The sequence below is a fragment of the Lissotriton vulgaris genome, chromosome 5, assembly GCF_964263255.1.
Source record: "Lissotriton vulgaris chromosome 5, aLisVul1.2, whole genome shotgun sequence".
In the NCBI taxonomy this organism is placed as follows: Eukaryota; Metazoa; Chordata; class Amphibia; order Caudata; family Salamandridae; genus Lissotriton; species Lissotriton vulgaris.
The window spans coordinates 1702505420-1702529025 of NC_141693.1; the positions used below are offsets into that span (position 1 = coordinate 1702505420).

Below are 23606 nucleotides of genomic sequence, written 5' to 3' on the forward strand. Positions count from 1 at the left end.
AACAGGAAAGGAGAGAGCCCCCTGCTTGCTGGAAGGATGTCTTCCTGTCATACAAATAATTTTTACAACTAAGTGGGAAAAGTGTCCATGCGTTTCTGGGAGTTGTAGTCGTGATTTTTTTTACTTTGACTAACACACATGAAAACATCGATTTGTATCGGCTAGAGCGGCTGGTTTGAAGCTGGGAAACCAGGTTCGAGTCTGGTGGGAGTCTCAAACAGCCTGGGATCCAGGGCAAATCAATTAATCTCCCTTTGCCTAGAAATTAATGTGTCCGTCTGTAATGCAACTGGTGCTCATGAAAAGCGCTATGACACCTTTGGGTCGAGTTTATGATATATAAAAACTGCAACAACAAGAGTCTGTGCCGGGAAGGTGATGAAAGCTTTAGAAAGCAGGCAAGGCTACCGACAAATTTTACACTGGTCACGGTTAACACTCTTTTCTAGAAGAGAGAAGACACGTTTATCTTGGTGGGTTGAATTAAAAAAAAAACACATGGCGCACCCTGGTGTAAAATAAAGAATAGGTGATCAGTAACGTGCACGCTCAGAGAGCAGACTGTACTGAATGTTCTGTGCACATTCGCAGAATCCTTCAAAGCACATCTGACATCATTCTTTGCTCCCGCCATTCTGGTCCTTTACACTGCAAACACTCCCGCAAGTCCATGCAATTAGAGGACATAACATTCTGAACAAGCACCTACCTCTCAGTGCCCTCACTGCGTTGCGAAACTTCTCGATGCCGGCCAGGAAGAGAGCAGTAATCGGCGCGCGGCGGGGACGCTGGCGCCGTGAGCGTGCGCGCGACTGAATCCACGCGTGGCCAGCACTTGTCGCTCCCTCTCCCATTAGGATTGCTGGGCACGCCGTGAGCGCGCGCGCGACTGAATCCGCGCGTGGACAGCACTTGTCGCTCCCTCTCTCATTAGGATTGCTGGGCGCGTGCCCAGCTCTTGTCTCCTTTTGTCGGCTTTGGCGGCTGACATGATTATAATAGTTCTCTGCCGAGAACGCGCTTCGCGCGTCTCTAGGCCGAGACCTAAAAAACAGAAATGAAGACCATGTGCTTCAGAAAACCGTTCAGCCTCCTCTAAACTCCTTCTCCCCTCTTGTTTTCACAGGGCACCAGGTTCATCTAAAGACCCAAAACACAACAAGCCCTCAACGAAGAGTGTTCACGAGATTGTCAGTATCAACATCTTGACTACCAAACACCAAGTCACTTGTAGACGAAGAAATGGAACCCACGTTGACAAAATCAGAAGCCGAATCATGGAGATACCATAAAAGACGCATTGTACCCCCGAACTAGACATGCTATGAAGTATCCAAAAAGCAACATGTATAGCGCTTGACAATAAAAGTTACATGAATAGTTAACATATAATAGTTTAACCAACAACTGCCATCAATCATTGTATTGCTTACTTCTAAGCAAAGGGTTAATAATAGTCAAACTTGGGGTAATGATTTCTGATATCATAAGGGGCTACACAATCACAGGCAAACTTCGAATTATCTTCTGACATAGCTATAAGTTAATCACATGGAAAGCATTTTTCAGAATGATTGCTAATACAAGGGGCTGGCCAAGAGGCCTGCAAATCTGAGAGTAACGCTTGCCAATGTGGCCAATTGTAGGGTGCTCTAAATTAAATAATGCAAGCTGATTGATCCTAAAGGATCTCTATGCAAGTGCCAAGTTACAGACTTAGAAAACAGGCAGACAGATGATAACCTTCATGTTTTATTCCGCCTGCCTCCTTCCATAGAACTTTCTGAGAAATGCATAGAGTCCACCTTTTTCTCAATCCTTTTCATTATTACAGGTTTGTTCTACGTGTCTTAGGTTATATGCATAAATGTAACGATTCTATATATACACCACATGTTCAGAGAGGTTAATACATACGTTCATTAACCCTTGTTTGAAAGCTTATCGTCTAGTGCTGCCCATTAGTTTTTTTCGCTTCAGTCTCATCCCATGACCTTCCAAGGAGAATAGACCTGCATTGTCCATCCTTTTTATTAATTGACTTAAGTGTCTCTCCTTTCATGCAGCTTATACATATTGATGATTTAGAGTCACTGTCATAGCACTAGTGAATGTTGCATTTTGTGGTGTGTTTTATACCCTAACCCTGTCACTTAACGCCAAGACGCCTCCGGGTATTTGCCTGGGCCCTACAAATACATAAATCAAATCAGAGGCAAAACGAAAACAGTACCTTCTGAGCAACTCTCTTCATCTCCCGAATGTATGCTGCCATGGCCTCGTCCTGACTCAGACTACCCAATGCCTTCCAGGCATCCCTGGAAAGAACCAAAACATGCCAATATAATGGTGTATAAGGAAGAAATAAATGTATCACTGCCCTAGGAATGTGTAGCACAATAGTTCTGACATCATGGACAGCATATCTTACCATTTGTAGCGACCAATCGGGTCCCAAAAGCCAGGCCTCGGGATATTGCAGGCCCCTAGGGTGGCCTGCTTATAGTAGCTGTAAAACCGCAACATAATCTCATAGGAAGGACGATATGGACCTATATAGAAATCACAGAGACAAAACATAAGATAGATTTAAGCTTCCAAAATACTGAATTCATTCAAAAAAGCAATTCGGCAACGACCTAGCTTGCATGAACCTCACTTCAAACCTGGTGGACGAGTCTTATTGCAAAGCAATAAGACTGTACTGAGGCCTTGAATAAACTGGCCCCAGTACAGTCCCGCCGCCGAGCCAGAAAGAGACCATCTGCCCCCTGGTTCTCTGACTCCCTCAGACTTCTCAGGCAAGAAGTGAGGAGAAAGGAGAGGCTCTGGCATGCTAGCTGGGACCTTAATAACAAGGAAGCCCATAAACTCCTTGTTAGGAAATATAAAGCTGAGATTACGCAGGCCAAACAAGATTACTTTGTAACCCTGACTACCTCGCTTTCCTCGCCGAAGGAGCTCTTTAAAACCGTCGACTCCTTAGTCAACTTGCAAGTCCCTGATCCTGTCACTCCTTCGCAAGATTTATGTGATAGGATTGACTCCTTTTTCCACACCAAAATACAGGATATCCACCTGGCTCTCGAGGAACAAAGAGTTTGCATCAGTGCGTCCATCGCTCAGGTTGAGATGAATATGACCATTACAGACATCTCCCCACTGTGCATCTTGGACTCTTTTCCTCCGCTGGCCTTACAAGATCTGGAGACCCTGCTTAATAAGATCAAATCTGGCTCTCCCCTGGATACCTGCCCACTGAAAATCATCAAGCAGTGTAGGGAGACCCTCCTACCACCGCTGCTAGAAATAATGAATCTAGCCATCAGAGATGGTATTTTCCCTATGGAGTGGAAGAAGGCGGTAGTGAAACCCCTGTTAAAAAAGGCCTCCCTTGACCCGGAGGTCCTAAAAAACTTTCGCCCTATCTCGTTGCTTCCTGCCCCAGCGAAGATGCTTGAGGCACACCTTAACAAGCATCTCGCTGGCTTTGTGGAAAGCTCGGGATGTCTGGACTCCTCCCAGCATGGATTCAGGAGGGAACACAGCACCGAGTCAGCCCTCACCATCGTGCTTGATAAGATCCGCACGACAGTGGATGAGGGCCAGACCACCCTCCTGGTCCTGCTAGATCTAACTGCAGCTTTCGATACCCTCTCCCCCTCAGTACTTACATCTCGCCTGAGGGAGGTGGGGGTAAGGAACGCAGCTCTGGATCTTTTGACTTCTTTCCTTATTGGGAGGGAACAAAGAGTCAAGTTGGGGGAGTTCCTATCTCCATCCCGACCAGTGCTGTGTGGGGTCCCTCAAGGGTCGGCGCTTAGCCCGACCCTTTTCAACATCTATGTGACCCCACTAGCCAGGTTAATAAGATCTTTCGGGATGGAGGTAGTCTCTTATGCAGATGACACCCAAATACTCGTCTCTCTCCCGCATTCAGATGTGCTTACCGCCTCCAAGTTTAGATCTTGTATGGAGGCGGTTGGTCATTGGATGATTCAGAACTCTCTTAAACTGAATGGGGAGAAGACTGAGGTGTTGGTGTTTGGGGGGGAAAGAAAACATCTGGTCAGCCAATTGGTGGCCTGACTCACTAGGAATATGTCCCTCCCCCACAACATCTGCTAAGAATCTCGGGGTGATGATAGATCCTGCCCTTGATATGGGCAGTCAGGTGAGTAGAACTGTCTCCACCTGCTGGGGCTTGATTCACACTCTGCGAAGGATCAGGAAATATCTTTCCTTGCAGGCTAGAAAGCAAATAGCTGTTGCACTCATTGGCTCTCGTTTGGACTACTGTAATGCGCTGTATGCTGGGCTAAACCGTAGCCACCTGCAGCGCTTACAGGTAGTCCAAAACGCCATAGCCAGATTTGTCCTGGATATTCCCAGACGCTCCTCAGCCACTGCGGCCAGGAAAACGCTACATTGGCTACCGGTAGAACTCCGAATCCGGTTCAAAGTCTTATGCATGACCTACAGAGCCATCGCTAAAAATAGCGACACGGGTATTGGGTCTATTATCTCCCATTACACCCCTGGTAGGAATTTGCGTTCCTCCGGGAAGTTGCTTTTGACAGCCCCCCGCGTACGAAGAACTAAATGGGGTGGCAGGGCTTTCTCCACGCTAGCCCCTAAATGGTGGAATGATCTTCCTCTTGACCTGAGATCCCTTCCGTCTTTACAGAATTTCCGTACTGCCCTAAAAACTCGCCTCTTCCGACAAGCCTATATGTAAGGACGTCTGTTTCAATTTTGATCGCATTGTTAGGCGTCTTGATACCTGCGGGTTATTGTTTATGCGCATTATAAATTTTTATCATATCATATCAAGCAGAAGATCCTTACATATTTAATTACATGGCTAACTTTTGACCCCACAGCTGGCCTACTATTCTAGCGACAGAACGTCATAAAGGTTCTGCTAATATGCACAAATCTCAACCATAATATTCTTCTGTTATTCCCGCCTTAGCCGAATTTACAGCATTGCTTGTAACAGAAATGAGTCACTGAGCTTATTACATAATGACTTCTTGGTCATTGGTAGTAGGATCACACAAAGCTCTGAACCAACGTCCTGACCAGTAACAAAACAAGTGACTGCACCTCAGTCTGAAACTACTATATTGGTACTAAGGCCTCCAAAAAGCCTGTAGCTCAGTCTATATATGTAGAATGCTGGCAGTTAGGCACACTGAGGTACTGCACCTCAATCTGAAACCTCACTATTATGTATGTGTGTGATAAGATGGCTCTCTTTCAAGAGCACCATTTCACTATGTAGAAACAATCACGGCAAACTTCTGCTCCCAAAACGCTGCTATCCCCAATCAGTCTTGGACTGCCTGTGCTTTTCACCCTGCTCTGCAGTCTTCTTTCTTTCTAGGTCTGTGTCATACATATACAACATATAATGCTGTGATGTGGGGAACTCTGCCATTTGAAGATACCACTGTCAATACACTCAATGTGGAACCCAACAATGGTGAACTGTGTGACGTTGCTGTGATATATCAACTCAGCAACTTGAACAGGGTGTGATTAATAAATCTACATGAAGAACCTAACACATGTTATCTATATGACAAAACTACTTCAACACAAAGCTTCTGCCTATCGCTCTGTACTCTACTGATCAACATGGAACCCCAGTTCTTGCAGCTCTGGCTTGGACTCACCATTCTTGGGTAAATGCTGTATAACGTCCACTGCAGCTTGGAACTGTTTTTGATGTTCTGATCCATCCTGGACTTTCAGCATGCCTTGGTTAGATCCTGAGAACAAGAACAGTAATGATTCAATGCATGCAGTAATAGCAGGAGCACGAGCAACAGGCTGACCCAAGTGTGCAGGTCTCGCAAGACAGCGAATGATGCACTTTGTCTCTTCTGTTTACTCTAGATAGACTGTATTTAGGGTCATAACCTGATAACATTTACTGATAAAAGTACTTGGCGACAAACGCAAGTACAAAACTGGAACCTTTGAGCTGCCCAGGCATGCGAGTGTGCGCTCTTTGTCCCCCGTGTGCAGCTTTTATCAACTGCATACAAATCACAGCTGTTAAGCTGAGTGAGGAGGGAACAGGCACAGTGTAATGTAACTGTTTATCTGTTAGCTGAGGGAATGTGCCTTTGTGAAGCAGATACAGACCGAAAAGTTCAGGGCATTTAATGAAGCGTTACTCAAATCAACATACAATGATGCATTCCTCACCTCATTCCCTTAATGTACAGCAATAGGACCCGAGTTACAGAACAAAAATGTTAGGGTCTGATTTAGAACTTAGGGCAAGAACGATTTGTAGACGAAACGCTTAATTCCGTCGAGAACTTCCATGACAGGACAGCATAGTGGAAACATTCCACAGATAGATTTTTCTCGTACAAGCATGTCTACTGATCTGAAGATACTGGTTTAAAATGTTCTGAACCAAAGATACTGAATTAGATTCCCACGAGCTTGTATTGAAAACAAACATTTTCATTTGTCTCACAGTGACAAAAAGGATACTTGCGGTTTTCTTCTGCTTGAACCAGGAATTTTAACCCAAGTTGAAGAGGAATCCAATTGGGAAGGAATCAATCATCCACACATACTAAAAGCGTCAGTGGTGCTGTGGTTGTGAGCTACACCAAAAAGTCTGGAAGGATGAAAAACCTCGGACATGGCCACTCTCACTTCATAGCAGCCACTGATAAGCCAAGATACCTGCCAGAGAGGAAATCCCTGACGTAGGGTTTTTAACTTGAGACAAAACGCACTGCTTTTTTCTTCCATAGAGCCAGTATGGAGTAGGACGAAGGTCTCCATGAAAGAGTATTCTGGGTGAAATCAGGACCCAACGTACTTACCCTCAGAATTGGCTTGTAAGCGCCTACAAGGTCTGGCGAGGGAAAAGTCGAGCTGTGACACAAATGGTTCTCAGAAAGTAGCGAGTGTACCATTCTGAATGCAAGGGAAAAAAAAGAAGACAGAGTCACCTATATGGGCTCGGCTATACTTTATGATTAATTCTTTCTCTACCACTTTTGATCCCCACACGTCTGAGGGAATTGTCTCGACTCAGGTTACAAGGCTTCGCTTCTCCCTACACTTCCTTCTGGTCCCTCGAAATAGTTGTGTCCCTAGTGCACACCTATTAGGATTCGGTCCTAAAGGGTGCTAATGTCCTCCTCAACAAATTACTTCTACCACTCTTCTTAGAGAAAAAAAAAAACATTCAAGAAATAACTGCCTACTCTCACTAGTACGTTTCCAACTTCCTATCAGGGATTTTAAGCACAAAGTAGACAAGGGACGCTCCTAAGAAGGAGGAGGCAAAAGGTAGACCTAACAGTAAATTAATGCACGCATCCCAAAACACAGGAACATCAGTGAAGCAGCGTACTCGCTGACAACAGACTGATACCTGCAACATGAAGGAAACATATAGTGTTAATACATTCCCTAATACAGGCTCGAATCCTGCCTAAACAGGAACACATTAAATAGCATTACATTCTGCCACCCTCGAAACAATGCACATCCTGAAGTATATTGGACTGACTAAAACAACTATTGTCAAAAAAAGGTGAACATCCTGGGAGCAGGATAGCGTTTTTTTTGTTTTTTTTTAAATCAGGGGTCTGCTGAAGTACGGATGGATGTCGCCAAAGAATAAGACATTTATGTAGCTTCTCCACAGGCTCCCACGTCGCCTTCGACCACACCACCAAACTCCACTGGACCGACCACCTCTGCATCCATTTCACCTTCAAGAAACCAACCACGCACCACCGCACCCAACAGCTGCCTGGCCGCTGCTGGAGCAAAGTCACAGAAGACCAGCTGATCACATCCCTCACCAAGAACCCATCCACGGACCCCACCAACCCGGTTGCCGCAGCCCGAAACCTCAGACAGTGGATCGACGAATGGGCCAACACCCTCGCCCCGCTCAAGAAACCCTCCAACAGCCACGCCAACAAGAGAGCCACCTGGTTCACCAACGAGCTCCAGACCTCTAAACGCACATTCTGGAAACTGGAGAAGACATGGCTCCACAAACGCACACCGGACAACCACGTAGCCCACAAGGACGCCACCCGCAAACACCACCCCTTATCAGATTAGCCAAGAGATTCTCCTTCAAAGACCGCTTGGATAACAACGCACACGACAGCAAAGAGCTCTTCAGCATCGTAAAGGAACTCTCCAACCCCAGCGCCAACGACATCCCGCCCTCACAAGAACTGTGAGACGCACTAGCCATCTTCTTCCACCGCAAGATCGCTGACATCCACGACAGCTTCAACACCACGACCGCCCGACTACGCCAGACTCCACCTCCCCTGTGAACACAATCAGCGCCAACCGCCTGACCTCCTGATCCAACGTCAATGACGACGAGACACGCAAGATCATGAACTCCATCCACTCAGATCTCCGTCTGACCTGTGCCCACACCACGTATTCAACAAAGCAGATGCAGCCATCGCACCCCAATTACGGAAGGTGATCAACATCTTCTTCGAAACAGCGACATTCCCGGAGAGTTGGAAGCACGCCGAAATCAACGCCCTCCTCAAGAAGCCCAAAGCGGACCCCAAGGACCTCAAGAACTTCCGGCCCATCTCCCTGCTCCCGTTCCCGGCAAAGGTCATCGAGAAAATCGTCAACATGCAACTGGCCCGCCACCTCGAACACAACAACATCTTGACCCGTCCCAGTCCGGATTCGGACGAAACCACAGCACCGAGACAGCCCTCATCGCTGCCACAGACGACGTCAGGCGCCAACTAGACAACAGCGAAAAATCAGCCCTCATCCTCCTGGACCTGTCAGCCGCCTTCTACACGGTCTGCCATCGCACTCTAAAGACACCCCTCCTAGAAGCCAGAATCCAAGAGAAGGCTCTTGACTGGACCACCTCCTTCCTCTCTGGCAGAACCCAGAGCGTCCGCCTCCCACCCTTCCGATCCGAAGCCACCGATATCATCTGCGGCGTCCCCCAGGGCTCATCCTTCAGCCCAATGCTGTTCAACGTCTACATGGCCCCCCTCGCACAAGTGGCCCGCCATCACAACCTCAACATCATCTCCTATGCTGACGACACCCAGCTCATCCTCTCCCTCACCAAGGACTCACACACCGCCAAAACCAACCTCCATGAGGGAATGAAGGCTGTTGCCAATTGGATGAGGTGCAGCCGTCTGAATCTGAACTCGGACAAGACGGAGGTCCTCATCCTCTGACCCACCCCCTCAGCCTGGGACGACTCCTGGTGGCCAACCACACTGAGAACAGCACCAACACCCACCGACCATGCACGCAATCTAGGATTCATCCTCAACTCCTCCCTCTCCATGTCTAAGCAGGTCAACGCCGTCTCCTCCTGCTACAACACCCTCCGCATGCTCCGCAGGATCTACAAGTGGATCCCGACCGAAACTAGAAGAACAGTGACACAGGCCCTCGTCAGCAGCAGACTGCACTACGGCAACGCACTCTACGCAGGAATCCCAGCCAAACACCTACGACGACTACAACGCATCCAAAATGCCTCCGCCCAACTAATCGTCAACGTCCCCCGCCGCAGCCACATCACCCCCCACCTGAGAGACCTACACTGGCTCCCCGTCGACAAGAGGATCACCTTCAAGCTCCTCACCCACGCACACAAAGCACTCCACAACGCCGGACCAGCCTACCTGAACAGCAGACTCAGCTTCCACACCCCCACCCACCAGCTCCGCCAACCTCGCCTTCGCCGCTGTCCCACACAACCAACGAACGACGTCCGGCGGCAGATCCTTCTCCTACCTCGCCGCCAAGACCTGGAACACCCTCCCTACCCACAAACGGCAGACCCAAGACCTACTCGCCTTCAGAAGACTCAAGACCTGGCTCTTCGAGCAGTAGCAGCACCCCCCTCCCCTCAGCGCCTTGGGACCCTCACGAGTAAGTACGCGCTTTACAAGTACTCTGATTGATTGATTGATTGATATAGCTCGAAATACTACAATTCAGTAGCTTAACTTCACCACAACTAATACTACATCTCAGTAGTTTCCAACTCCGTCCATCGCAACTGCATTTATTCTGTCCGTGTTAGTTTGCAGATGTTGGTTCCATGTTTTATGCTGAAGGCTCACATATTTTATATCGACTTCTAAAACCCACTCACTGACAGAGCCGACTTTTGGGTTAGGCAAGACTGAAAAAATACCGATGCGGGGCATGACTAAAGGTTTTCAACAACAAAGGCAGACACCAATCACTTGGGTGACTGGGTCTAAAGACAGGGCGGGAACAGAGAGAAGGCTCATTTTCCTGTTTTCACTAGCTTGAATACATTGGTGTGCTAATTCACTTGGTGAAGTCTTTTTTATGCAATCCGATAGACGATAGTATAAATCCTGCACATGGACTAGGATGAGAGAACAACATGCGATAAAACTCAGTTCAGGGTCTTCATATACAATTCAACTTCCCTCACACAGTTTTGGACACTAAGAGGTGGTGTGCACCGAAGTAATGTGATCGCGTATAGGAGACATGCTTTTCTAGTTTATCCGGTCGCCTATCGTTCAATACATTGTTGCCCACAGCCTTATAGTCATCTTTCTAGACGATTAACGACATAAAGATTAGTGATTAACCATAAGCCTAACATTACAAAAAAATAAGCACCCCAACCACTTCTCATAATGCTTGAATAAGCAATCCACACAATGGATAAAAGGACAGTGACGATCATGGAATGATCTGTCGTTCAGCAAAAAGCATGCATCGTTCCAAGAAATGTCAACCTAAGAACACCCACCGTTTGGATAGTACTTATTTCACCAATCTGCGTTATACGCCCTAAAACTTCTTCTGTACGCCACTAGTAATGTGTGTTCCCATTGTAAAAAACTTCAGTGAGACATTTATGATAAGTGTTTGACATTTATCTGCAAGTCGCTTTAAATTTTCCTTCCCTTTAACATTATTTGGTTTTCTATTCAGACAGCGCGGCCTGTTTAATGGGGACATAATCATGCAATCCTATGCTTACAGCATTCAAATGTACATGACGAATATCCGCGTGCTCTAGTTTTGTTGTTGTAGAACGTTTTAAAAATTCCCTTGCCACTTCAAGGTACTTAGAATTCACCAATCTCATTGAGTTTTTGGTGAGACCTCCTCTGCAGGTGGGATTTAAGACCTAAACGCTCTCTGTGGTCCGAAAGCCCTAGAGTTCTGTCAGCGATAGGACTAAACGTTCGACAAGGGTACGTGAGAGTAGGACGAAGGGTGCCGCCTGTCCGCTACTTACACGGACCCTCTGGAAATTCAGTCCACCACCGTTATAGAGCTTCAAGGCAGCCAGCCACCACTTAGCCCTAATCATTAGTTCCGGGTTTCTTGACAGCCAGTCTTCAAAGTTGAACATATTGTAGGATTCGTCTAGGAGCCGGAGGGACTCAATGTGTAAGCTGACCTATGATTGGAGCTTTGGTGACACCTCAGCCAATTCTAACAGCTGCACAGAATTTCGAAGTGCTTATTGGCTGTAGGGTCCCACGTGCTTTTGATGTTTACAACTGTGTCTGCCTATCCCCCAACGAGTGATTGGCAGTGTTGAGAGATTGGGCTGGATCTTGTAAAATTGAACTAAATTATTCCCAGTTGTGAGAGGAAACGATAATATTTGCGGCTCCCAAATATTACGTTTTTTTTAAAGGACTGTGCTATTTAGAGTATTGTGCTAGAAATCTGTACTGGAAAAAGACTCCGACTGAAACACTTTAAAAGAGCAGCTTTGCCGCACACATTTCAAAGACACCATTAAACTCTCCTACCTCCCGCTTTAAGGGACATTTTAAGGGTTTTGGGGGCCCTGGGCCAAACGTATTTGGGGGGGCCCCTGTTGTAAACAGTGAATTAATGATTCAATTTCAGCTCTTTAATGCAGTCTTTGGCCAGATTACTAACAGGCGCACTTGTCCATATTCTAAATGTGATTACATCAAAATATTCAGGGATAGTGATATGTGTTTTCAATATTGTAACACAGCAGCAGCTCACTAATATTGTTGCAAATAATCTCTATGACACCCTCCCATTTCTTATATGTGAGGTCCTGTTTTGATGTCAAATAAAGATTTTTCTATGGCTGTTGCTTGAAACATAAGCACAACATTTCTCTTGGTCTGTAATAGACTCTCACATATCACCCACAATAAAAATAAATTAAAGGAAACATGGTATTTAAAATAATCTGTTTAAGAAGTAGTAAATGTCATTAGGGCAAGACTCTCTGCAGAACCGACCTGGATCTATCAGGGGCCCCCTGAAAGACTGAGGCCCTGGGCCAGAGCCCACTTTACCCATGCCTTAAAACGTCTCTGCCCGCTTTCACCTTCATTTGTAGAAGCATTTATGAACAATGCAAGTTTAATACTGATAAATGTTTTATGCAGGGCGGTAGATAGCCCGTGCTGCTATGATCCCATTCAAAATCCTCAACTTTGTGGGCACTGGCACCAGTGATGAGTCATACATGAAAGTTGTGCTTGTTTAATTCATTGGGCTATGCATCCATCAGTTTGTTAGACAGTTTCACAGGTGGGGGAAGGGTGATCGAGCTGTCAGGTTGTTACATTTCAAACTGCGTTTCTCAAGTGTGCTTAAAATATAAGTAGAGGTACATACCAATATTAAAACAAGCATTGGCATAGCCAATAGGTCTCGCTTTTGGGACCTTATAAGTATTAAGTTATGCATCACAATATCCTAGGGGCACAACATCAACTGTGGCATCGTTAAACACTTATAAGGTCCCAAAGATGAGACCTATTGGCTATGACAATGCTGGTTATTATAGTCACCCGCAATCATATAAAATAAAACTATCTATGCTGCCAAGATCAGAAACAGTAAGTAAATATGCATTACAGCAAGCTGCTTAAAAAAAAGTATGTGTGAATAATATCTGGTAATCCGTAGCAATCGTGAAACTAAGGAGGCTGGACACTCAAGTTATTAAACAAGCCTATATCTATATTAGATTTGGGGATCTCACGTGTGACAAATAGTGACCCTCTCCTCTAGTCAGGATAAGGGGATTACACTCCTAAAATAACCCCTGCTTACTCCCTTGGTAGCTTGGCACGAACAGAAGGGCTTTACTTCAGAGGTGTTGTAAGTTAAGCAGTTGTGACCACATACAGTAACCAAGTGACAACACTACAAATGGGCACCACATCGGTTTTATATAAAAAATAAGTAGACTTTATATAGAGTTACCACAAGACCATAAATGACAAAAATACACAATAAGATACTTTATGGTGGTAGATTTAAGTTTAGTTCAGTTCAGTTCTTAGATGCGATACTCTGTGTCAATGTACCTTAAGTTGAGTTGTGCTTCCACGACAAGCAATGTCGCAGCGATGGGAAATGCAGCAAAGTTCCAATACAAAGAAATAAAGACGCGAAGATCTTCTAGATGCGGCCCGCTTCTCGGGGATGCGAGAAGTTCTCGGTTCGATGCGTGGACTGCAGCGGCGACACCTTTATGATGCGACGGCAACAGCTCCAGTGGCAACGCTCTTCTCCCACAATGCATGAAGCTTCCACTCGATGCGACAACTACAGTGGCAACATCCAAGATGCGACGGCAGCAGCTCCGACGGTGGAGCGCTTCTCGAGGATGCGAGGTGCTTGGTCGATGCAGTTCAGTGCGACAGTTCCAGCGGCGACACCCTCCTTCGGAGTTGCGACGGCAGGCACAGCGACGGCGACACGCTCCGACCTCGTTGCGAGATTCTTCTCCTGATGCGGTGCAGTACGACAACTACAGCGGCCACACCCTCCTTCGGAGTTGCAAGGGCAGCAGCAGCGACGGCAACATGCTTCCTCTTCGTTGCGGCACGCTCCTCTCCGATGCAGTGCAGTGCGACGGTTCCAGCAGCGACACGCTCCTTTGGAATTGCGTTGGCAGGTACAGCGAAGGCGAGACGCTTCTTCTCTTTGAGTAGCGCTTCTAGCTCCTTACGACATGCAGTCCCTCAGAAGGCCCAAAACAGCAGCAGGCACTTCCAGAGAAAGCTGGGGGGTGAAGTCTGTTGTCCCTGAGACTTCAGCAGGAGGTAAGCTCTTTTCCAAGCCCTTGGAGATCCTTCACAAGTTGAAAGCAAAGTACACAAAGTTCCTTTCTCCTTTCATTGGCAGTAAGGCAACCACTGCAGGTCAATCCCCCAAGCAGCACTTCAGCTTGGGAACAGTCTTTCCTCAGTTTCTTCAGGTTCCTTTCCTCAGTAAAGGTTTCTTCTTGTAGTCCAAAGTGATCTAATTTAATGGGATCAGGGTTCCAATATTTATACCCCAAAATCCTTTGTTCTCTGAGTGGAGAGGAGCCTTTGCCCAGTCCAAACCAGTTCTGAAGCACTCTGTTTACCAGATTTCTCCTTTCCTTTCACAGTGCAGGGCATGCACATCAGACGTCCCACAGGAGGTGGAGCCAGCATTGTGGAAGGCAAGTACAGTCCTGGAGCACTTTGTTTACAGGACTCTTCTCTTCTTTCAGTGTGCTGGGTGGACACATCAGCCTCTCCCCAGGGGGTGAAATCAGCATTGTGGAAGGCAGGCACAGCCCTATTCAAGGTTCAGGGGCAACTCCTCCCTCCCATCTAGATGCAGATCTCTCTATTCACCACTGGGTGACTCAGCCTGTCTCCTGGAATTCCCCAGCCCTGTCACTCACAAAACCAGACATAGGAATACACAACCTAGCAGAGGCAGGTTTGAATGGTTAGACAAGCAAATACCTAATTTCTAAAAGTGGTATTTGCAAACACAGAATATTAAAAATAACTTCACTAAAAGATGTATTTTATTATTCTGAGTTCAGGCATACTAAACTCGAATTTCTACCATGTTCTCTGAGACAGTTAGGATTATAAAATGTAATAACTCTAACAGCCTATTCTGGCCTATGGAGAACAGGTAGCCTTGCAATAGTGAAAAAACAAAATGGCTGTAACTCACTATAAGCGGTACAAAAGGGGGTGGTGATGGACGAAGCATCTGAATCAATCAAACACTCACACTCAGTCAAAAGATCTGGGTTTAATCCATCACCGTTCTTTAGCCCACTCTGCCACCCCAGTTCAGACATGGCTATATGCAAATCAGTCTGACCCTGTGCCTCATGGGAACAGTCCAGCCCGAACTGCCAAGCCATGTCTTCCCTGGACCGGAAACAAGCTTCTGAGGACCGGTTTCTGGCATTCCAGCCGTCTTCAGCCCGGCTTGCTTGAATACAGTGGCAAAGTGAGCAAGGGACTCAGGTCTGAGCATACCCTGCCATACTTATGGCAGCCAAAAGCGGTACAAAAGGGGGTGGTGATGGACGGAGCATCTGAATCAATCAAACACTCACACCCAGTCAAAAAGATCTGGGTTTAATCCATCACTGTTCTTTAGCCCACTCTGCCACCTCAGTTCAGACATGGCTATATGCAAATCAGTCTGACCCTGTGCCTCATGGGAACAGTCCAGCCCGAACTGCCAAGCCATGTCTTCACTATTAGGACATGCCACACACATCAGTGCTTGTCCTACCTTATACTTACAATGCACCCTGCCCTTGGGCCTACCATTGGGGTGATTGATATGAAGAAAAGGGAAGGTTTAGGGACTGGCAAGTGGGTGCACTTGCCCAGTCAGCATGACAGTACCAGACTGCACACAGGCTGTGCAATGGCAGACCTTAGACACATTTTACTAGGCTGCTTCGGTGGGTGGTACAACCAGTGCTGCAGGCCCACCAGAAGCATTTGGATTTATACGCCCTGGGCACACTCAGTGCACTAGACTAGGGTCTGACAAATAAACCAAATGTAACCACTGATTAATACATCAATTTACAATAGGGAGCGCTTGCATTGGGGCCCTGGATAACAGTGGCACAGTGCCCAAAGCATCTAATACCAGCAAAAATACATGAGGCAACAGTAAAAGTGGAAGGGAGACCCATGCCAATGGTTCCAGGTCTAACACGTGTCCCCTCCAGGTGAAAAGTGGGGAGAACTACCCTAACTCCTAGGAGTTCTCTTCACTAAGGTGAAAAAATCTGGACAGACCATCAGCGTTGGTGTGTTCTGTTCCAGGGCGGTGTTCCACCGTAAAGTCCATACCTTGTAGGGAAATAGACCACCTCAACAGCTTTGGATTCTCACCCCTCATCTGCATCAACCATCTGAGGGGCCTGTGGTCTGTCTGAAACCGGAAGTGAGTCCCAAACAGGTATGGTCTCAACTTCTTCAGTGCCCAGACCACAGCAAATGCCTCACTCACAATAGCACTCCACCTCTGTTCCCGTGGAAGTAAACTTCTACTGATAAAGGCTACAGGCTGATCCAGGCCCTCCTCATTCATCTGTGACAGAACAATATTGCACAATATTATATACCCTTCATAAAACCAAGAATGGGCGAAATATTTGATGAATTATTGCATTTTATATCCAGTCCACTTTGATCATTTAAAAACCGAGCTTGGTCTCAAACCGGCGCCGGCTGCAAAACCAACCAAGAAGTAATGCCACCGTTGGCGGCCATTTTTGAAGGTTAGCGCTCTAGCGTGTACATGCACGCACATGCAATCAGGAAGTCACTGGTTACTTTTATTGGTCAACTACAATCAGACAGTGTTCGTCAGAGCCACGGGCAGGCATTGAATGGGTGAGAGAGCAGCTTTGACGATGTAAGTAAGGCACGGTCGAACCCATGGGCAGCGTTTATTCCCAAAAATGAGTTTTTTTTACTCTTTCATTTAACTCGAATTCTCAATGTCTTTTTCTCCCACAGTGTTTGACTACAAGCGCCCCACCTGTGAAAAGCTCATGGGGCCTTAGTTAGGCATCGACCTTGTATGTTTTTACGTTCTTTCATTTCTCACTATTTTGTTTTCAGTGGCAAACTATATCGAGTCACTCCCATGTTTTATGACATCAGCAACACCCTGAGAACATCAGAATCAAGAGGGCTCCTATCAGATGGAAACTCATATAGAGTGTGTGATTTCTGTTATGTGTATTGTTTTGTCAAGTTCGTCTTTATATAAGAAGGGCAGCACAGCACTCACAAATCATTGAAATGAGCAGCCAGGCACGAGTGAAAAATATATCACTTTCTTTTTACCTTCCACAAATTTGGTGATGAGGTTTTCTCAGAGTATACAATTTAATAATAACTTGTGTTATGTTTTACTCTATCCTTCCAAATTACTTAGAAAAGTTATACCAATTAGGCATTGTATACATGCATGTTTATATGCACATTATACCTTGACATTAATCAGGGAGACCAATTAGGTTAACAAAGAGTGGTTAGAGGGATCAATCACTGTGGTCCTGAGGAAAAGCGTAGTGGAAGGCTTCAAACATGTAGACCAGGGAAAAGACCACTCAGTATAGTTCACATTTCTCTTCCCCAATTTTAACAATAAAATATAATTAAGGAATTAATAAAGTGAAGGTTCCGCGTAGCCAGGTATTTTTTGACCCACATTCTTTCTGACCCTTCCACTCTCACAATAACACATAGTATCACTTCACAAAAAGTGCTCCCTCGTCTCCATTGGTCACGGCACGCCCCGTCCTGCAGCGGGCGGGAAGAACCCAATAAAGAAGCGTGCCACCAAGGGACCTTTTGGTTGGTGAGGGTTATTTTAAGAAAACTTATCATTTTCTTTGTTAAACTTATAGCAATCACTGGAAGGACAGCTTTTGTCATGAAAGAAGTTGTTCTATGAATGCAGGGTTGACTTCCTTTGTTTTTTCACAATTTCCTGAGGAGGCATAGTGCACAGCGTACCTAACCTCTTTCTCCCTCCCTTGTTCTTTGTGATACTTTAACTATCAGTCATGTACCATTAAGGCAGCGCTAGCAAACATTTAAAGTGCTTTCTGCTTATAGTTTCTATTTTAAGTGTGTACTGATAAAAGGAAAACAATACCAGGTTTAGGTACATTTTCAACTTTTTCGTACCTCCAGGTCAGTAAAATACTGCTTATGCTGGTAAAAAACAGGTAGGTGGTAACTCTACTGATAAATGTAGCATTATATTTAGTGGTTAATAAATCTGGATAGTCTATTTGTTATGTGCTAGCAGCATGCCCGCCTGCATCCCTGTCAAGTGTCACACCTCTTGTGTTAAAAAACATTCTTGGCTACATTATTGTATCACTGCATTCTCCTCTAAAGTAAATCTTGAAGCTTCCCTAACAGGTAGGAATATGGTAGATGAACTAGTAATATGCCCCCTTAGTTTGGTGAACCAATCATGAGCTTCTTAAAGTTCACATGCTAGCTCATAATACAGTTTAAGATTGTCAAAAATGTGGCTATACCAATGGAGCTCCACGATTGGTGTACTATTCACCTTCCCGAATGACTACCATACACTCCTATTATCGGACTCCGCTTTCCCTCAATTTCTGCTTAGTGCAGCACTTGTGTGTGACATTCTAAAGTACAAAATTGGGTTTGAATTACCACTGCTTCCCTGACCCTTTTATGGGACTGTTAGTAACCCAGAAAGTATGGATACCACACCGACAAGCATGTATAGTGGGGTTGTGTGGTGCTTCCACAATCTGGACTTTCACACTCCAACATTGAACCAAGTTCGGGCATGGATGGTTGGGACAGCCAAACTTTGTAGAGGTAAGCCAGAGCCTTAGTTTAAGCAACAAGTATGACGGACATTATCAGAAATAATGCAACAACCATGACAATTCCTTCTGCTGTCAGGTGTCAGAATGAGGCCATACAGCTCCAAGCCTGTAGCCTGTCTATATTGAAGACTTGGAAACTAACCTCCAGACTCCTAATTTCTTAATTCTTCCAATGGCATCCGAAAGTGGCTGAATATGACTGCAGTATTTTTAACATCAAAAGGCAGGCAGACAATACAAGAGATAAATGTTTTTGTAGGTCACACAAATTTAGTTTTTTAGCTCTCTGTATTGGAGAGGAGAGGTATACTTAGAGCTTGTCTGCCATCTAGAACACATAGCTAACCTTGGACCAAATAATCATGGCTGTAGAGGGGCCTAGCCTACTTTTTTATGTAACACAGAACAGCTTTCTAATCAGTTTTGTAGGCTTGGATATCTGGGCAGATTTTTGCAATTTTAAAGTGAACCAACAAGTCTTTTAATGTGACATGCTGTTGGCTAAAAGCCACACCTGTCTGGATCATACATGAAATGCATCTACTTGGCACCTGTGAATTAAATGTTATACCGGCCAGAGTGCTTCTATGGCAGTTTTTGGTCCTCACCTCACCTCCACCTCTACTGTCACTTTGTGATTATGTTTTGGTTGGCCAGGCCTTCTGTTTTTGACTCTGCATAGTTGCAACATCTTGTGACAGTAAGGGGGACGGCTGAGCGGGCTGGGCCTGGGTTGCTGGGGCGGCGCGGCTGGCCCTGAGCACCGTTCTCACTAGTGGGTTGGTGTCTGGCGGGAGTCGGGCTGTCAAGTGGCGAGGGGCGCAGACCTGCGGTGGTGGGTGCTGCTCACTTGGGGCAGAAGCGGAGCGCCCTCTTGGAGGCTGAGTGGCATTACCTTGTGGACCCCGGCACACCACTGGTCTGATTCTGAGGGCCGGGGGGGAGGGGGGGGAGGGGAAACGGGTGGTCGCCTGGCTGATAGGAGGTGCCATCTGCGCGGCGCGGAGGGCGCGGTATAGCTCGCTGCATCTGGTCTCCTGTTGGGGTTCCGAGGCTGTATCCTGCGCGGTGTGGAGCAATTGGGGCCTTTATACAGTGCTGACCTACGGAGAACAACTGCTGATTGTTGAGACAGGGCGCAAAGACATTGCCCGTGGCCATTGTGTGTCACCGCTTTAACTGACTACCCTGCACACTGGGCACTGTTCTGGTTGGTGGGGCACTGGACGCATCTCGACGGTCATAGTGGGCACAGTGGATGACCACAAGTCTGAAGCAGTTGCTGGTGTTTCAGAGGCCACGGATTTCAATATGGGAAAAACGGAGCCCAAACAGGCCAAGCTACAATTCGAAAACAAGCGTGCTACCCATGCTGCTGAGGTATTGGGCGACCAGGGCGAGTCGCAAGGTGCTCAGGGCTTCAAAGAAAACGCAGCGGATGATAATAGGGCAATTTTACTGGAGCTCCGCGCCGGCATGAAAACCATAGATAGTAAAATAGACGCTTTAGCGACAGGCCTGGACATGGTAAAAAAAAGGTGGAGAAACACAACCATAGACTGGATGTTCTAGAGAATCGAGTGTCTGACACACACGATGCACAGGCAGAATCAAGAGCGCAGATCCTGCAAATGGAGAAGATCTTGGAAGTAATAAGAGCGAAAAATGAAGATTTGGAAGCGTGTTCACGACGCAACAACCTACTCATCATAGGCCTGTCGGAGACGACGCCAATATCAAAAATGGAGACCTTTGTGGAAGGTTTGCTGCGTGAACTGTTTGGTAATGTGCTCTCCGCCGTGATGATAGTGGAGCGGGCGCATCGCTCATTGGGACCGCGGCCTAAGCCGGGCGCGCCACCTAGCCCGATCATAGCGCGGCTGTTGAACTACACGGACAGTGATGCTGTGCTGCGGGAAGCGCGAGCCAAGGATCCGGTGCTCTATAAGGGTGACAAGTTGCCCTTTTTTCCAGATTATACCCCGGGGGTCCAGGCGGCAAGGAAAGAATTTGTGCCGGTAAAGAAACTGTTGAGAGAGGCATCTGTTCCATACGCTATGTTCTATCCGGTCAAGCTGAAGATTACACATGAGGAACAGTCACACTTTTTTACGGACGCAAAATCTGCATTGTAATTTACCAAACACATCTGCAGGAAAAAGCCGATGCAGCAGACACAGATGGAGGCCACTGGGGAGTCGGGACTAGATGATGCAGATTAGGGGTTCACGGCTGCTTCACCAACTGCATTGAAAGCTATGGACACTGTGCTGAGGACTATGGTCGACCAAGGGAAGATGAGGGCCAGGCTGCATGATCTTGAAGCGGCGGGGAGCGGCTGCTGGGGCCTCCTAGGCACTGTACAATGTTTGCTCTGCAGAGGGGTGATGCTTTGTGATCTTCACGTCATGTTTGCATGAAGCGCACAGGGGGCTACGACTGATCCGGCAGCCGCATCTCAAAGCGGATATACGCTGCTGAACCATCTCCCCTAGCGGGCGTTCCCCCGATTGTTGGGATTGTATGAAGAATGTTATTGACCGGGGGGGGGTGGTGGGGTTAGTACTCGACCTGATTGGGAGGTTAGAATGGGTGGTGGGGGGGGGGAGTTGAGACGGGGTTTGTTACCTTTTGTTTTTTTATTTCACATCATGTGTTATCAACGGTATGTATGTGAAGTTAGTGAGATTGTACAGGTTGTGGAGGCACTGGACTGGCATATAAACTGTACCTCTGTGAAGAAATGCGTTACAGGTGCAAGTAGACATCTGGTAGTTGATGACGGATAAGTGCAGATTTTTAACCTGGAATGTGCGGGGCCTCAAGTCGATTAGGAAGGTACGGCAGGTACTGGCGTACTTGAATTGCCATATGATACATGTTGTCCTGTTGCAGGAGACACATTTAACCAGACATACTGAAACTAGTGTGGCGAGCAGGTGGGAGTAAGCATGGGCGAATTTTGCGAATCTCGCGTTCGCGAATTTTGCGGATTTGCGAATTCGCAATCTGCAAAATCCGCGAATTCTCGCGAATTTGCGGATTTTGGTTTTTTTGTGTTCACAAGTGTTTCTGCCAGTTCGCGAGGATTTGGTACTAGTTCGCAATTGCGAACTTACTTGTCGGCTCGCAACGGTCGCGACTATGTTGTTTCTACGTCTGGTTCATCATCACAGCCTCCCAGCACCCTCTGTTTCACCACTGGCACCCTCTCTTTGACCCATGCCACCCTCTGTTACATCAATGCCACCCTCTGGTTCATCATCACTGTAGAAGATGGGGGGGAAAAGCAAGCCCACCTGCCCTGCTTGAACTGACATGAATTAATTTGGGGTTAGTTTATTAACAACACCTGCCCTGCCCCAACTGACAATAATGAATTAGGGGCTAATTAATGTGTCACTGAAAGAATTTGAAGTTCCAGCCTGGCACCTGCTTGTCTGCTCCTTTAGCTGTAAATCAGGACCTTTGTGGCATACAGTTAAGGTCAGAGCAGGGTCACACAATAGTTGCAAGCAGGCAACCGAATTCTGGAGGGCCCCCTCAGGAAGCACTACAGGGAATCGTTACAAATCATGAGGTTGACCTTTTGCACCTGCTCATTGCTTTTGCTTTTGCTAAAATCGTTTTTCGGTTTTTTCGCGCTATTCGCGGGGCGCGGCGTCGTGCGAAACCGACCGCGGAAGCCGCCAATTCGTGCGAATGAGCTTTTTATTTTTTTGCGGCTTGTTGTTTCGCGAGTTTTTTTGCAGTATTCGCGAGCCGCTTGCAGCGCAACACGCGAATTTACCCCAAGGTCGAGTACGGGCGCGGCCATTTTGTTTGCGTGACGTATTTCCGTTTCCGCCCGCTATGTATAATCTCGCGCAGTAAGCGCATTGCGAGTAGAGGTTCGCACGAGATCGCGAGGGAAATCTAGAGGTTCGCACGAGATCGCGAGGGAAATCTCGCGCAAACTTACTTTCGCGCTCGTGAACGGGCGCCGGCCATCTTGTTTTTCATTCATTTCCTGTGTCTGGGCATGGTGTTTAATCCTCTTGGTATCTTTGCCATCCTTTGCTTGTTTTCAGTTTTTTTTTTACGATTTTGCTTCTTATCTATCCCTCTCTTTCGTTAGCTGTATATTTTTGTCTTTTCTGCAATTTTTCTTTACTTTTAAACTACTTTTTTAAACTCTTTTCTTTTCTTCTTCCCTATCCTATTCTTTCTTAATTTTCTACTTCTTCCTACCTTACCTGCCCAGACCATGGTCAAGCCAGGCGCCGTGAAGCTGCCCAGGCACTTGAGGGCCGCAGCGGCGGTGGGGAGTAGTCCTGGACCCAGTGCCAGGACAGCATGCGGGAGATTGAGGGGGGAGCAGGTGACGCGACGGGAGATATTCAGCCCGGAGGAAGTGGGCGCGCTGGTCTACTTCGTCCAGCGCCGCCTGCCCAGGACCATCGCGGGAGGCGGCAGGATCGCGGCCGGCGGCTACAACATGCGGGAGCGCCGGAAGCGGTGGGAGAAGGTGTGCTGGGCCATATCCCACCTCTACGGGGTCCAGCGCACCAACAGCCAGGTCACCCATCGCTGGACGGACCTCCTGGACCGGGAGCGCGACCTGCTGGACCAGCTCAGCTTGGAGATCCCCGGGCTTGGTGAGTAGTAGTAGCCATTTCATCACTCACTACTATGATGTTTTCTCCTGCTCTGTGTTGTTGTATTGCAAATATTTGTTTTTTACATGGAGCAAGCCAATAATGCCGCTGATGACGATTACATTGTAGTTAAATTATATTTCAAAATCTTCTGTGCATTTCAGGTGCACTGCTCTCCTTCTCAGTGGCGTTGCTACTATGCTTATTTGTTTTCTATTTCGTGGTCTCATTGGCCTGAGTAACTATTATGTATG

General features: G+C 46.9%; 1 protein-coding gene across 4 annotated transcripts in view; it reads right to left on the reverse strand.

Moving 5' to 3' along the window:
- Window positions 1–11438, reverse strand: part of ACBD4 (acyl-CoA binding domain containing 4) — a 256696-nt gene extending 245258 nt beyond the window's left edge. For 3 of the 4 annotated variants that reach the window (XM_086923872.1, XM_086923869.1, XM_086923871.1), the window contains exons 1-4: window positions 11306–11438; window positions 5682–5777; window positions 2432–2552; window positions 2234–2318 (exon numbers count right to left, since the gene is read on the reverse strand). In XM_086923872.1, the coding sequence (XP_086779998.1) occupies window positions 2234–2318; window positions 2432–2552; window positions 5682–5763 (288 nt within the window). In that variant the 5' untranslated portion in view covers window positions 5764–5777; window positions 11306–11438. Of the gene's footprint in view, window positions 1–2233; window positions 2319–2431; window positions 2553–5681; window positions 5778–6857; window positions 6952–11305 lie in introns of all 4 variants that reach the window. The other variant, XM_086923870.1, reaches the window with a different exon arrangement.
- Between the last annotated feature and the right edge of the window lie 12168 nt (window positions 11439–23606).